This window comes from Perognathus longimembris, chromosome 11 (assembly GCF_023159225.1).
Source record: "Perognathus longimembris pacificus isolate PPM17 chromosome 11, ASM2315922v1, whole genome shotgun sequence".
NCBI classification, from domain to species: Eukaryota; Metazoa; Chordata; class Mammalia; order Rodentia; family Heteromyidae; genus Perognathus; species Perognathus longimembris.
The window spans coordinates 36,923,193-36,936,746 of record NC_063171.1 but is presented as its reverse complement, the minus strand read 5'-3'; the positions used below and the strand labels follow the sequence as shown (position 1 = coordinate 36,936,746).

The 13,554-nt window shown below is 43.2% G+C and overlaps 1 protein-coding gene across 4 annotated transcripts in view; it reads right to left on the bottom strand.

The window, feature by feature from the left end:
* Kcnj10 (potassium inwardly rectifying channel subfamily J member 10) overlaps positions 1-13,554 on the bottom strand; it is a 29,349-nt gene that overhangs the window by 3,616 nt on the left and 12,179 nt on the right. The window contains exon 1 of one of the 4 annotated variants that reach the window (XM_048356933.1): positions 10,444-10,940. The exons of 1 other annotated variant lie outside the window; for it this stretch is intronic. In XM_048356933.1, the coding sequence (XP_048212890.1) occupies positions 10,444-10,665 (222 nt within the window). In that variant the 5' untranslated portion in view covers positions 10,666-10,940. Of the gene's footprint in view, positions 1-4,256; positions 4,296-8,347; positions 8,389-10,443; positions 10,941-13,554 lie in introns of those variants that run through there. 2 more of the 4 variants (XM_048356935.1, XM_048356936.1) reach the window with 2 other exon arrangements.

The following is a 13,554-nucleotide window of genomic DNA, read 5'->3' as shown; positions in this document are numbered from 1 at the left end:
TGTGCACATATACCATCTTTATTTATTTTTGTGCCAGAACTGAGGCTTGAACTCAAAAGTTTCATGCTCTTGTTCAGCTTTTTCACTCTGCCATATTTGAGACACACTCTAGTTCTGGATTTTTGCTTGGTAATTGGACTTGTCTGCCAAGGTAGGCTTCCAACTGTGGTTCTCAATGCTTAGCCTCCTGAGTAAATAAGATTATAGGCATAAGCCACAGGCACCTAGCTATATAACATTTCCAAATTCACACATACACATACTTTCTCATTTGATCCTCCAATTCTTGATGATATAAGACCTCTATATGAGCTGGCTTATTCCGGTAATCCTAGCTATTCAGGAGGCTGAGATCTGAGGATCACAGTTCAAAGCCAGCCTGCACATAAAAACTCTTTATCTCCCACTAACAACCAAAAAAAAAATCCAGTAGGGTACTATCCTTGAGCAAAATATCTCAGGGACAGTACTCAGGCCCTGAGCTCAAGCCCCAGGACTGGCACAAAAATAAATAAATAAAATTAAACATCTATATGGGATTTTAAGTAGCTGAAGAATTGCTGTAGAATTGGAGATGAGTGAACAGAATTTTTTAATTATCAAGAAAAAAGGAAGAACTTGGCATGATGGTTCATGCCTGTAATCCCAGCTACTAGGAAGGTAGAGGTAAGATCTAAGATTGGCCCAAGTAAAAGCGCAAAACTACATCTGAAAACAAATCAAAAACAAAAAGGACTAGGGAATAATTCAAGTGGAAGAGTGTTGTTTAGTAAGTGTGAGGCCCTAAAGACCCTAAAGAACCAAAAGAGGAGAAGGAGGAGAGTGATAAAGTACATCTCACAAACTGTAGACAAACCAATAAGAACATTGACCTCAGATTCTTGAATGTAATTTTAGGATTATTAGTACTGGGCAAGACAGGAGAAATAAATTATCGGTAAAACTCAATGTGGTTTATTAAGCACAAGTCACATCACAATAACTTAATTTTCTTCTATGACAAGGATATTAAATTGACAGGTCAATAAAATACAATAGATAAAAGTGTATGTAGTCCTCAGGAAGATTTTTGACAGCCTTATGTCTTTGGGATAAGATAGAGAAAAATGACCAGAAGGATAATCAGGTGACTTAAAATTTAAAAATCAGTGGTACTGGTAAATTGACCATGATATCCTGGAATTCATTTCCTATTGATGTAACAGAGAGCTTTCTTTTTCGCCTTGCCCTATTGAATGTTCTTAACACTAACTTCATTCAAAACTAGAGAACATTGGGGCCATCAATTATATGGATGTCAAGAGGCTGGAACAGATTACAAATGCAAGGGCTAGGCAGAACTGGGATCTAAAAGGAACCCAAGAGTAAGCCAAATCTAACAAAAAGAATAAATGTGGGTTATGTACTTGAGTCCATAAATCACCTGAGCAAGTTCTGGATTGAGGAGTTGTGATTTAACAAGCAGTACTTGAAAAAAAAAATAGCAGAAAATAATCCAGCATGGATTATTTGTATATTTTCATTTCCCCCACCCCCCCAAAAAAAGCAATACAATCTTAAACTACTTTAGTTGAACTTAGTCTCTAAGATAAGGAGGCAGTTGATTCATCCCCCACTTGGAGTATCTCATCTCAAGGAACAACCAGAATACAAGAAAATTCAGGACCAGGTCACATGGGAAATTGTTGAACTAAATGGATTTAGTCAGGGAGACAATCTGAAGTATCTAATGGGTGGTGCAAATATTTGGCTGGAAGAGCTGTCATGTGAATAAAGGTTTAGACTACTTCTTTCAGCTCCAAGAGAAAGAACCAGTACCAGTGCAGCCAAGTTACAAGGAAAAAAATTCCAGACTTAATATGACAGAGGACACTGTACAATCAGGACGATGCCAATGTAAAAAAAAAGTTCCTCAAAAAGTAGAGAGTGATCTGCACTAGAAGGTGCTCAAGAATATGTTATATAAGCCCTTTACAGACATCCTATAGATGAAACTGAAGTTTACTCAAAGCTTTAGTTGAAGGATTGTCTTTAAGCTTCCAACCATACTCTGTGGCAGGAATAAGGAGTTTGTTTTCTGCTAAGGGCCATTTGGATATTTTTATCATTCTTTGTAGGGCACACATAATTATCAGTATAGACAAATGAGCAATGGGCCATGGACAAGAGCCAATGAGACGTATATGTATTTGTGCCATCATATACTAAACCATTTTGCGGGCCTTATATAGCCTGATGGGGGCGGGGGACCTTTTCATTCCCCACCCCTGCTTTGATGGTGGCATTCAGGATTCCTTAGCTGAGTCCTAGCTTTGGGTCAAGGTGGGATTCTGCATATCAGGGAGAATGGAAGTCCTCGGGGCCCAAGGAAAGCCTTGCTCATCATTTTCAAATAATAGTCTATGATTATTACCTTAAAGTTTATAACATACATAAATTGATTTTCATACTGTGAAATAGGAAAGACTCAGAGAATTTGCCCCAAGTAAATTAGTGATAGAGTTGTACCCAAACTCACGTCTTGTCCAGAACTGCTTCTTTTTTGTCAGTTGTAGGGCTTGAGCTCAGGGCCTAGGCACTGTTCCTGAGCTTTTCTGCTCAAGGCTAGTGCTCTTCCACTTTCAGTCCCAGTGCCACTTCTGGTTTTCTGGTGGTTAATTAGAGATAAGAATCCCACTGACTATTCTGCCTGGACTGGTTCCTAACTGTGATCCTCAGATCTCAGCCTCTCAGTAGCTAGGAGTACAGGTGTGGGCTACCAGTGCCCAGCCAGAACTTCTTAAATGTAGGAACTGCTTCAGTGCTCCCTAGATTTCATTACTATGGGTCTCATGCTCTCAGGTGGTGCCCCTGTGGTGCTGTTTACTAAGAAGATAGAGTCTGGAGTTGGAGAGTACAGCATTAAAGTGATGGACTCATGGGCACTGGACATTTTGGTTACTGGCTAGTTTCTTTGTTGCCTCTGGCTGTTGTGTTTGCCGCCTCCAACTGTTGTGCCTGCTGTTGCCAGCCTTCATATCTGCCACCTCCAGCTGTGATTTGCTATTCACAGCTGTTGTTCCACCTCCCACAGCCAGGCCACTTTGTTCTCTGCGGTGGCCAGAGTGAGAAGCAGATAAACAATCATCACACTCCACCCCCAAGCTGGCCAGGGTTCTAGGGAAGGAAGCAGGCCAAAGTTCTGGAAGTGATTCCTTGTTGCCCCACCCAAAGCATTCAACCTCCTTCCTCTAGAGGGTGCTATCTCCTCAAAACAGTCCCAACCCAAAACCAAGAACAGCATTCTGAACACTAGAGGAGCCTGTAGGAAGGAAAAGAGAAACAGGTAGCCACAGTCTTCCTCCTCTAAGAACTGAACTCATGATTCTTTCCCTAAAGCAAAGGCCAGTCATACCTATAGTGATATCTACCATGTTTTTCAGCAAATACCACTCCCACCTGCTTTTTCTAGAGTGTGTTACTAGAGCTGTGAATGCCTATATTTGGATTTTTACCTCAGTCTCTTATGCTCCAGAATGAATGGATTAACCATGGCTTTTCTTGACTACAATATTACTCTTGAGTAAAGGTAGGACTTTTACCACTCTCAAGACTAAAATTGTCTAAGACCCCTATTGCTTTTATGACAAACTCTAAATCTGTTAGCACAGTATTAATGATTTAGTCTCTGCCTACTTTCTGGCCTTACTCATAACAGACTTGCACACACTCCTAGATTCTTACTCTGTGAAGAATCTCCTTGTGGAATGACAGAAGCAATGGCATTAATCATGATGCATTGTGTTCATAAACTCACTCACATGTTGAACTGAAACCCCTTTGTGCAGCTACTTAAAGAACTTGTTTTAAGTCCTCCTTGTGATTCCCTCTACTTTCAGCCTGTTTTCTCATTGCCTGACTCTATCGCTACTAGCTGTTCAACTGCTCACCTTTCAAAACCAAGTGTTATGATGCCTTTGGAAGCCTTCCTCACTCAAACAACAGTTCCTCTTCTCTGTAATCCTCCCCATCCATCCTAACATGAGTTTACTAAGCATACTCTGATGTGTATTACCATTGTATAACACTTTGCTAGCTGTAAACCCTTCATTTAAGGCCACAGACCATACCTTACATTTGTTTTCCCCAAACCAAGTATAGACAAGAAAGGCCTGAGTTTCGTTAAGAAAGCTTGAGTAAAGAGATGACGGAAAGCCTGGTCTAGACAGAATGAGTCCAAGGGAGGCTGCAGCCTTGGTTCTCCTCCCAGGAGGTACCTAGTTTGTGGAGACCTTCTAGGGAAGCCATGGAACAGCAGTCAGCAGGTAGGGACCCAGATTTACCCAGGCTTCACTAATGCTGCAGAGGCTTGCAAATCCTTTCTATAGGGGGAGGGAGGAAGATGGGGAAAAGAAATCCCAGTCAGTGCCATCTCTCATCTAAGTCATCTCATCTTCTGCTGGAGCATAGAAATGGTGCTATGGAGCTGGTGATGCTAAATTAGGTGGCTGGGAAAAATGTTTAAACCTGCTCCCAGGGGCCGCAGATGGAGGGACAGGGAAAAACGGTGCCCCATCTCCTAAAACCTGTCAGGTTAGAGGAAGAGACCCCAAGGAAAGCACTTTCTCTGTTTTATCTGTGGCAAAAATAACTCTCCTAAAAGGAACTCTGGGTTATGAATACAAAGTGCATTCAGTTACAAATGCAGGTGACTCTTCTTTCTTCTCCTACCTGTTCACCTTTGTGGTTCCCTAAATTGTTAAATGTGCCGCCTCCTCCCAGCTAGTCACACTCAAAGTCATGGGATCATCTCAAACCCTCTTTCATCCTCTGTTCAATGTTCATCTAACACTGTGGACATAATCCTGGTAGCTTATCCCCTTCATTTTGCTGTCTTTCTCCAAAAGAATTAATGCCTTTTAGCTGAATCACTGCATAGCGCCCTATTCATCTCTTATCTACATTTTTGTTTCTCTTCAAATCCATCCTACATTTTTCTACTCTTCCTCAATTACACTTCGGATCACAAATCAATGAATATTTATCTGGTACTTTACAAAGCGTTTTCACAGTTGATCCTCATGGCTTTCCTAAGAGCTATTAAGATCATAGTCCTTATTTTAGAATTGAGGCTTGGAAAAAATGATGGGACTCCATAAATTATTGGAACTGAATTTACACTCAGGCCATTTGCCTCCAAACCCATCCATTTTTCATGACACTCTGTCTCAATTCCTTCTGTAGATTAAAAGTAAAATCAGTGTCTTCTCATATCTCATAGAAAATCCAAACTCATGCTGGTATCTAAAGCTTTATACACTATGCTTCTAAACTTTCCTAGCCTTGTTTCCTACCTCTCCTCTTCTCTAGAACATTTGGGCAAACCAAGCACCTGCTGCTTCTTGGTACACACAGGTCTTCATGTGATGGTTTATACCATTTCATCTTCCTGGCCTCCCAAGCCCAGTTCAAATGAACCCTCTCCCTGGTTACCCTTAGCCTTAAGTAATACTACCTTTTTCTGAGCTTTCATAAATGACTATCAACACATGTGAATCATTTTTATGGTACAACTCTTAGTACTTGGGTCATCATTTGCTTTCTTTTTCTTTTCTTTTTCTTTTTGTTGCAAGACTGGGACTCAAATTCAGTACGTGGCACATTGCTCATTCTACCAACAGAGCCACGCCTCCAACCCCTCATTTGTCTTCTATTACAAATAAGATTATTGAAAGGAGAGCCTATCCCTAATATATCTTGGTTACTCTAATGTCAGTGCTTGAATATGACCTGCCTCTCCCTAAAAGGCTTCTGTGTGGATGGCTTGGTCCTTAATACAGCAGAGTTCAGAATTGGCACCTAGAGAAGCAATTAAATCATGAAGGCATTTATCACATCAGTAGATTAGTAATCCACTGATGAGTTCATAACTGAATGTGCTATTAGGAAATAAGACCTAGTTGGAGGAAGTAATCACTGGGGGGTGCTCTAGAAAGGTATAGCTTATCCCTACCCCACTCCTCTTTGCTTCCTGCCTGCCATGTAGTGAGCAGCTTTCCACCACCACAACCTTCTACCATTCTATTTCTGCCTTGCCCCAGGTCTAAAAGCAAGGGAGCCAGCCAACCATGGGTCAAAACCTCTATAATGGCCAAACTACATCCTTCATTGAGTTGTTTGTCTCAGGCATCTCACCCGTGATACAAAAGCTAACACACCTAACAGTAAGTCCAATAGATGGCATGTAAGTACTCAGGATGTATTTTATAAGAGAATTAATGGGTAGAAAGGGACTCCTAACATGCTCCAGCAAAGGGGTCAATCTAAGAGGCTCAGAAGGAAATCTGCCCTCACACTAGGGCTGAGGAGATGTGGAAGTTTTTGTCCCAGGTAATCCCAGCTGGAACTTCACTCTGTCCTCGGGCCTTTTGGAACCATTTTATTCCCCCCTTGTTTGTGCAGCTGCTGCATGGATGTGGAGCCGATGGCTCCTGCAAGGTTTGCATTAGGAACTCTGGCCCCCTCCCTGTTGTGCTGGAGCCTGCTAGGCATCGTTTCACAAAGCTACTCGATGACTTTCCTTTTCTGACCATGGAGTCCTTCCTCTCTTCCCAATGTTTGTTTCGTGGAGATGAAAGTGGGTGCCATTAACTTACTGAATGACTACTTTAGACTAGTGCTGTACATTTCTTTCCCTCTACAACAACTGTGTAAAGCCAGTCTTCACAGTGACTGATGAGGAAATGGAGGTTCCAAGAGCTGGGTGACACGACTTATAGATGGCACAGCTAGGATTTGTGCTTTGTTCAGACTGGACTCTAACATCCTTCCAGATTGTGGTTTCAGATCAATATGATGGCAAGATTACCGTTACCAATCAAACCTAACAATCCACAGGCAGAGAAGATGGCATTCAAAGCATGTTGGAAGTGGGCAAGCACCATCCTGGTGTGGAAAACTCACTCCCAATGAAACTAAGGGTACACCTGCTGGTTGAGGGCAGTACTCTTCCTCTATGATGGCTTTCTCTCATCGTGTTCTCCAGCTTTGCATGACATGCTGTTGTCCTCTCCATTTCCTTCTCCTGAATTCTCCTCCAGCTCTTTTCTATCTCTACTATTATCAATACAGCCATGCTCTTGTCCCACTTACATTTCATCTTGCTGTTTCTAAAATGTTTCCACTTTTTTTTAACCTTGTTCATGTCTTTTCAGTTTGGAATGCCATTCTTCTTGAATCTTCTCCAGCCCTTCTGGGTCTGTCTCTTCCTGAAGATCTGACTTTCTGATATGGTAGTAAAGAGGAATAGTGTGCTATCCATTTAACCACAACTCTTACTTTTAAATTCTTTACCATGCTTTATCCTCCTATTCTTTTACATCTCTCCCAAGACCTAAGTGTCTGCATTAACATGCATACAAGCACCAAAGTCTCTTAATGTTCTCCCTATTCCCTCCGAGAAAGGGTCTTGATTTAGGAATTGGGAAATGAAATCAGAAAGGGAGGTTGTTTCCAGAAAGACAGGAGAAAGACCCATCACAGCTATTGCATATTCTAATTATTTTATATCAGAAGGTATTCCTGAAGTAATCGCTGCCAGGTATAGATGAATGATATGGTAGATAGAAATAGGGAATTATAGCACCAGCACATTCTTCATCTCAGGCGCTGTCCACCACTTGGGTGCTATATGTAGGGTGAGCCCTAGCAAAGGAAAATTGAGCCCTCTGTCAAAACCTGAAGGTGGGCTATGTCCAGGCTATATGTATCTTAGCCGCATCTGTGCATGTATCTATGCATCTCATTCTGGAGATGAAGCAGGAGAATCAGACCCAAGGATGGATAAAATCCTGCCTGGAAATCAGAGACAGCACTGCCTGGTGGAAAGTGCATTGGACTGAGAAGCAATAGACTCTTGGCCACTGGTCTCAACTCTACCATGGACTCCATGAACTTGGGCAGCCCCTGACTATCTTAGCCTTCCTTTCTTCAATTGTAAAAACAAGAGTTTGTATCAATTATTCACTGCTCCAACCATAGCACATATCTCTGTGCCAAGAGATACTTGCAGTCACCAGATTTGTTCTGCCACATGTACCTCAAACATCAATTTTAGATATTTTTGAGGGGAAATAATACTTTAGTCTACAAGCAGTGTACAATGGAGCAGAATTAAACATTTACATTACTTTGGATCAAAAGAGTTCTCAAGGATATCCAATATCCTGTGGTTTACCCAGGATATTGCAGCTTTGGGGCACAAGTCCCAGTCTCAGCACTGGGACATTCTACAGGTGCTGTGTAAAAGATAGCTAGGGACACTTCCTGCTTTAACACTCTCCATCCAGAAGGGAGTGGTAGCACATACCTGTAATCTGAGCAGTTGGGAGGTTGAGGCAGGAGGATCATGAATTTGAGGACAGCCTGGGCCACGTAGAAAGATCCAGTGTCAAACAAAACAAAGAAAGCAACACAACAAATACACCTCCTCTTCTTCCAATTGATTTCCCTCTATTGTCTGGTCCTGTTCCTCCCATAGTCCTAGTGGTAAGAGGAAGCAGCTACTCATTCTTCTCTCACCAACCATTTTACCTCTTTTGTGGATACCAAGTCCCACTTAAATAGCAACCTGAGAGGCCTCCAGAAGGAGATCAGCAGCCCCAGGGACTAAAAAGGAGCATTTCTGAGCTTCCAAGTGCTCTTAATGAGAGAAAAGGGAAGAGAAGGGAAATGGGTATAAGAGGAAGGCAGTAAGAAAAGCTCTACAGGATTATGTAAGCCCTTAGGTTAGAAGAAGAATGGAGCTGGGCTTGGGGTTCTTTTCAAACTTAATGTCTTCATTCATTAATCTCCCTCCTGTCCTTCCCCAAGGGAAACAAACAAATAGAAATGGAGCCAGATGCACACAAATCTTGAGGTACTGAAAAAGAGGGTACTGTGTGTGTGTGTGTGTGTGTGTGTGTGTGTGTGTGTGTGTGTGTGTGTGTGTGTCCAGGAGCCTGACTTTCCAGCTGAGTCACTGTTCTGTCTGTCTCCCACCCTCCAGTCTCCTTCCCCTTGGCCCTCCCATCCTCTAGCCCCAGCCTGACATCAGGGCCCTGGCCCAGGGAAGAATAGGCTTTTCTTCCCTTGTGTCAACGTTTGGAAAGTTCTCATAGTTTGATCAAAAGAAAGGATAAAAGCATTTCCTGGGAGCCTGTGACCTCTTCCTGGCCCTACTGAACCCCTGTGTGTTTTCTGGTCAAAAGAGGGAGGGGCAAAGACATGAGGCCATGTCAGATGTTCTCCTCTGTTTAGACATAACCGTTGCCTGTCAGTGTGAGCTGATGGGGACCACTGCCCCCCTCTTCCATCCCAGTCTCCAGGATATACCATACACCTCCTTCAGGAAGGGAACTGTATTTGTCAAAACTCTTAGGGGGTACAGTCTCAAGAACCCCACACAAAGATACTTTTGCGGTGGCTGGAGAGGAAAATTGACTCCATAGCATACTGCTTCTTTGTGCACCTGCCCTACCAACCCTCCATAGCAGCTCCAGCACACTTCCCCCCTGAGTTATTGACCAGTCACAGCCTCTGCTCCCAACCATTGTCTGGGCAGCAGAACTGCACATCCTGAGCTCTGCAGGGAGCTGGTCCTTTGTGAAGAGCTTGGCACTATGCAGAGTTCAACTGAGGACAGAGCTGTACCACTGCCTCCTCAGCCCCAGCAGCATCAGTTCAGAGAGCCTCCTAGCCCGACCTCAGCTGGATCCTCACCTCAGAAGAGAATCTGCTTGAAGATGTTAGCCCACCACTTCTTACCCTGACTGAAGAGTCAGAAAATCTGGTGTTGGTGCCAAGATTCAGCGAGAAGCAACAGCTTCGATAGGAATAACTACTGTTGTTATTGTTTTCTTTTGTAACAGTAAAATATGAAACACTGAAAAGCTTCCTAGGGACACTGGGGAAAATCTAAGGGTCTGGGTTGGGTTAGGAAGAAACTGGATAGTGAACATGCCTATTCTCAGACCTCCTTCATGGGTTCAGCCTTACCATAGATCTCCAATGAGTCACAACCTGACTTAGGTCCTCAAGATACTCTGTTGGGGCACTCTAAGTCCAGCTACTCTCCAACAATATTGATTGAGGGAATCAAACTAGTCTCAATATTCAGATGAAGTCCCCTTAGGCGAGCTTACCTCCACCTCTATCTCTGCTGAATAAGGAAGACAGCAAACTCCTCCAGCTACCTGGTGCTGAAGATTTACCTCCCTGCCACCAGGGGGCAGGCCTCTCCAAACACCACAGGTTGCCTTCGTCTAAACGCTTGGACCTTCACCACCACCCCCAATACTCCAACCCACTCCTTTTATTGTATAGTTGAACCATATGAAATTGCCAGTTAAAAATAAATGCATTTCTTATTGCCAATACCAGATAGTTCAGTCTAATAATACCAAGAATAAAAACAATAGTACTAACCACCTTCCAGGAAAGGGCTTTGCAAGCTGCAATGCACTTGTACAAATGTTCAGAGCAATTCCATTTGATCCACACGGCCGCTCCAAGTGGTAGTGAAAGCAACAGGAAATCTCTCTCCAAGGTCAGAGCTGACCTTCCAGTCATTAAATCCAAGGGCATTTTCTCAGTTCTCAACCCCAGCCATCCTTCCACAGCGTTTAGACTGATAACCAGCTTGTCCATTCCTGACTTGCTCTCTTTGGGCTTCTAGTGTAGTGTGATGAGAATACACTGGTTTTTGTAATCTTTATTACCTGTTCAGTGACTCTGCCACTTTTAGGTTTTATGATTTGGAGCAAAATTGCTCAAACTTCTGGGCTTCCTTTCTCCATAAAAAAAAAAAAAAAAGGATCTAATAACAACACTGAGGCTTTGGAGAGCATCATGCACATGAGAACAGCACTAAGTATGTTTTTTTTTTCTTGTGTCATATTTCAAGGTTTCCTCATCTCTATATGCTTTCAATCTGTCTCTTTTGCTCTGGTCCCTCTCTGCCCACAGTGCTTGCATTTCCCAGGTATCCACCTTGGTTTTCATCCTAAGCATTTTACCCTCCCTACTGCCACTGTATCAGCCACTTCCATGGATTCTACTTCACTTCTGCTCTGCAAATCCAAGTTCTTTCCATGCTCCTTCTTCCCAGAATATTCCAATATTGCCATGGGCAGACCCCTGTCCTCTCCCCTCAAGAGTTTGTGTTTTCCTTCTTGTACACAGATTTACCATCCATCCATTCAGTGCCCCAGCTGGAAACCTTGGTCATGCCTGGTGTCTGTCTTGCCCCTCATCACATCAGTCACCAGTTCTTATCACTTCCACCTTTGTGGGCTTCTCTACATATCCTCTAAGGCTGCCCTCATTCAGACTGGTATTCTCTTACACCTGAAATGCTGCGATGATCTCTTGCTCCTCCTGCTCCTCCTGCCCACCGGCTCACCCTCCTCATTCCCACCCTCAGCTGCCATAGTACTTCCTACAGTATGTTCTGATCCTATCACTTGGCTCTGGTGGCTTGAAATCCTGTAATGAACTCTCACAGCTTTCCTGAGGAAACCCAAACTACTTGACACAGTGTATAGAATTGTGAACCATCTAACTCCATCTCTCTTGCCATTTGCTTTTTAAGATGGGTTTCACTACATAGCCCAGGCTGGCCTTGAACTCACAGTCACCTTGCATCAGCCTCCCACAGGCTAAGATTGCAGGCATATACCACCATGCCTGACCTCCACCTTACTTGAAAGTCTCCCTTTGGCTCTACTTTTCTGTGTCCAGGCATTCTAGCCACAGAGACAGTGTCCTGCACCCTCTTTTCCTGTCCCCACACCTTTGCTGCTACAGCTCTGACTGCTTTGCCTCTCACTGTCCCTAGATCCTCCCCACCCCACCCCCCAGGCCTCTCTTGTCCCTCTAAAATCCTTTTTATCCTTCAAGGTTCTGTATGCAATGTCTTTCCTTGGATGACTGGAGCTATTACAGAGAATGCCCCAGGCTGCCACATAGAAATATTTACTCTTTCCCTATGTGACATTTTACCACAATTTTCTATGTCCTTCTCAAAAAGATTGTGAACTTTTTGAAAGCAGGGATTGTATCTTAGTAATTTTATTAAGCTGGTTCCTTTAAATTTAATTTAAGTGCTAAGGATTTATTTAGACTTGTCATCTTTGGGTATTTTTGAGATAAGGTGTCACCTATACCTTATGTATGAGCCACCCCCCCTCCATCTTTCTTCCTCACATAGCATAGATATCATCACTGAGTCATTACAACACCTTTTCTCTAACTGAACCTCCGAATCTTTCTTAACATGGTGACACAATAATTTTCAATAACATGGAATTAGCCTCACAAATAAACAACTATTTGTCATCCTGCCATGCCTGGGACACAGCCAATGGTCCCTACCTATTCTTTGCTACTATTTGCCATCCTGTTCTGTGTCCCTTACTATCTATAGGAACTCTAATCAATCTCTTAATCTCTCTAGGGCTCAGTTCCCTCACCTAAAGAGGCAATAAAACTATGCTGTGTGTTCAGGATTATGTGAGATAAAGGAAGTTTGTGAAATCTGTAAGGCCTTTATGCAAATAAGGATATTTCTCTTAATCCTGATGAATTACAGAAACTAAGAGTGGTAAGGAAACTGGCTGCTGACACTTATTTAATGACAAGCTAGAACCTCTGCCTCTGGGTCCTATGAATCTTTACTCATATTGCCACAGCCAGGAGGGCTTGAAAATGCTCAGGATAAATAAACCATTGCCATGTGTGTGCTAGTACTGGGGCTTGAATTTGGGGCCTTGTGCTCTTATTTGGCTTTTTCCCCTCAGGTTGGCACACTGTGACTTGAGTTACATCCCACCTTCTGGCTTGTTGATGGTAAGTTGGGGATAAGAGGTCACAGACTCTTCTTCTAGCTTCAAACTGTGATCCTTAGATCTCAGATTCCTGAGTAGCTAGGATTATAGGCATGAGCCACCCAGTGCCTGGCTAAACCACTACCTTATTTCTGCTTTCAGTGATCTGTGGAGTGGGATTGACTCCAAAAATTTAGAGGACTTCACATTTAGTACTGTAGCCCAACCCCCTATAATTCCCAAAATGAAGTTTCCTCTAAAGCCCTCTGAACCTGCTAAGAGATGAGAAAGGCTTGTGATATAGAACACTGAAGAGAGATATGTGTCTTGATAACTACCCACTGACCCCTCATCCCTGCAGCTGCCCCTAAACTTAGGGGCTCCAGGCAGCTGGAAGGTTTTTGCAGGAGCAGGATGACAGTCACCAGATTAGATTCTGTCACCTGATCTGTCACCAGACTCTGAGAAACTAGAGAATGTCCAATGAGAGCAGGGTTAGTGCTGATAAGCTGGGGTTGAGGGCTGCCTGCAGGGAGGACAAGGGAAACTAGAGAAGAGATTGTTCCTCATTCTAGCATAAAAGCTGTGAGGCTTCGGGTCCCCACCTTAGATGAGAGAGGAGCTGGGGTGATCCCAGTCAACACAGTCCCTTCTCTATACACTTGCTTGTCTCTCATCTTGACATTGTACCGGATAGTACAAGGGAGGGCTT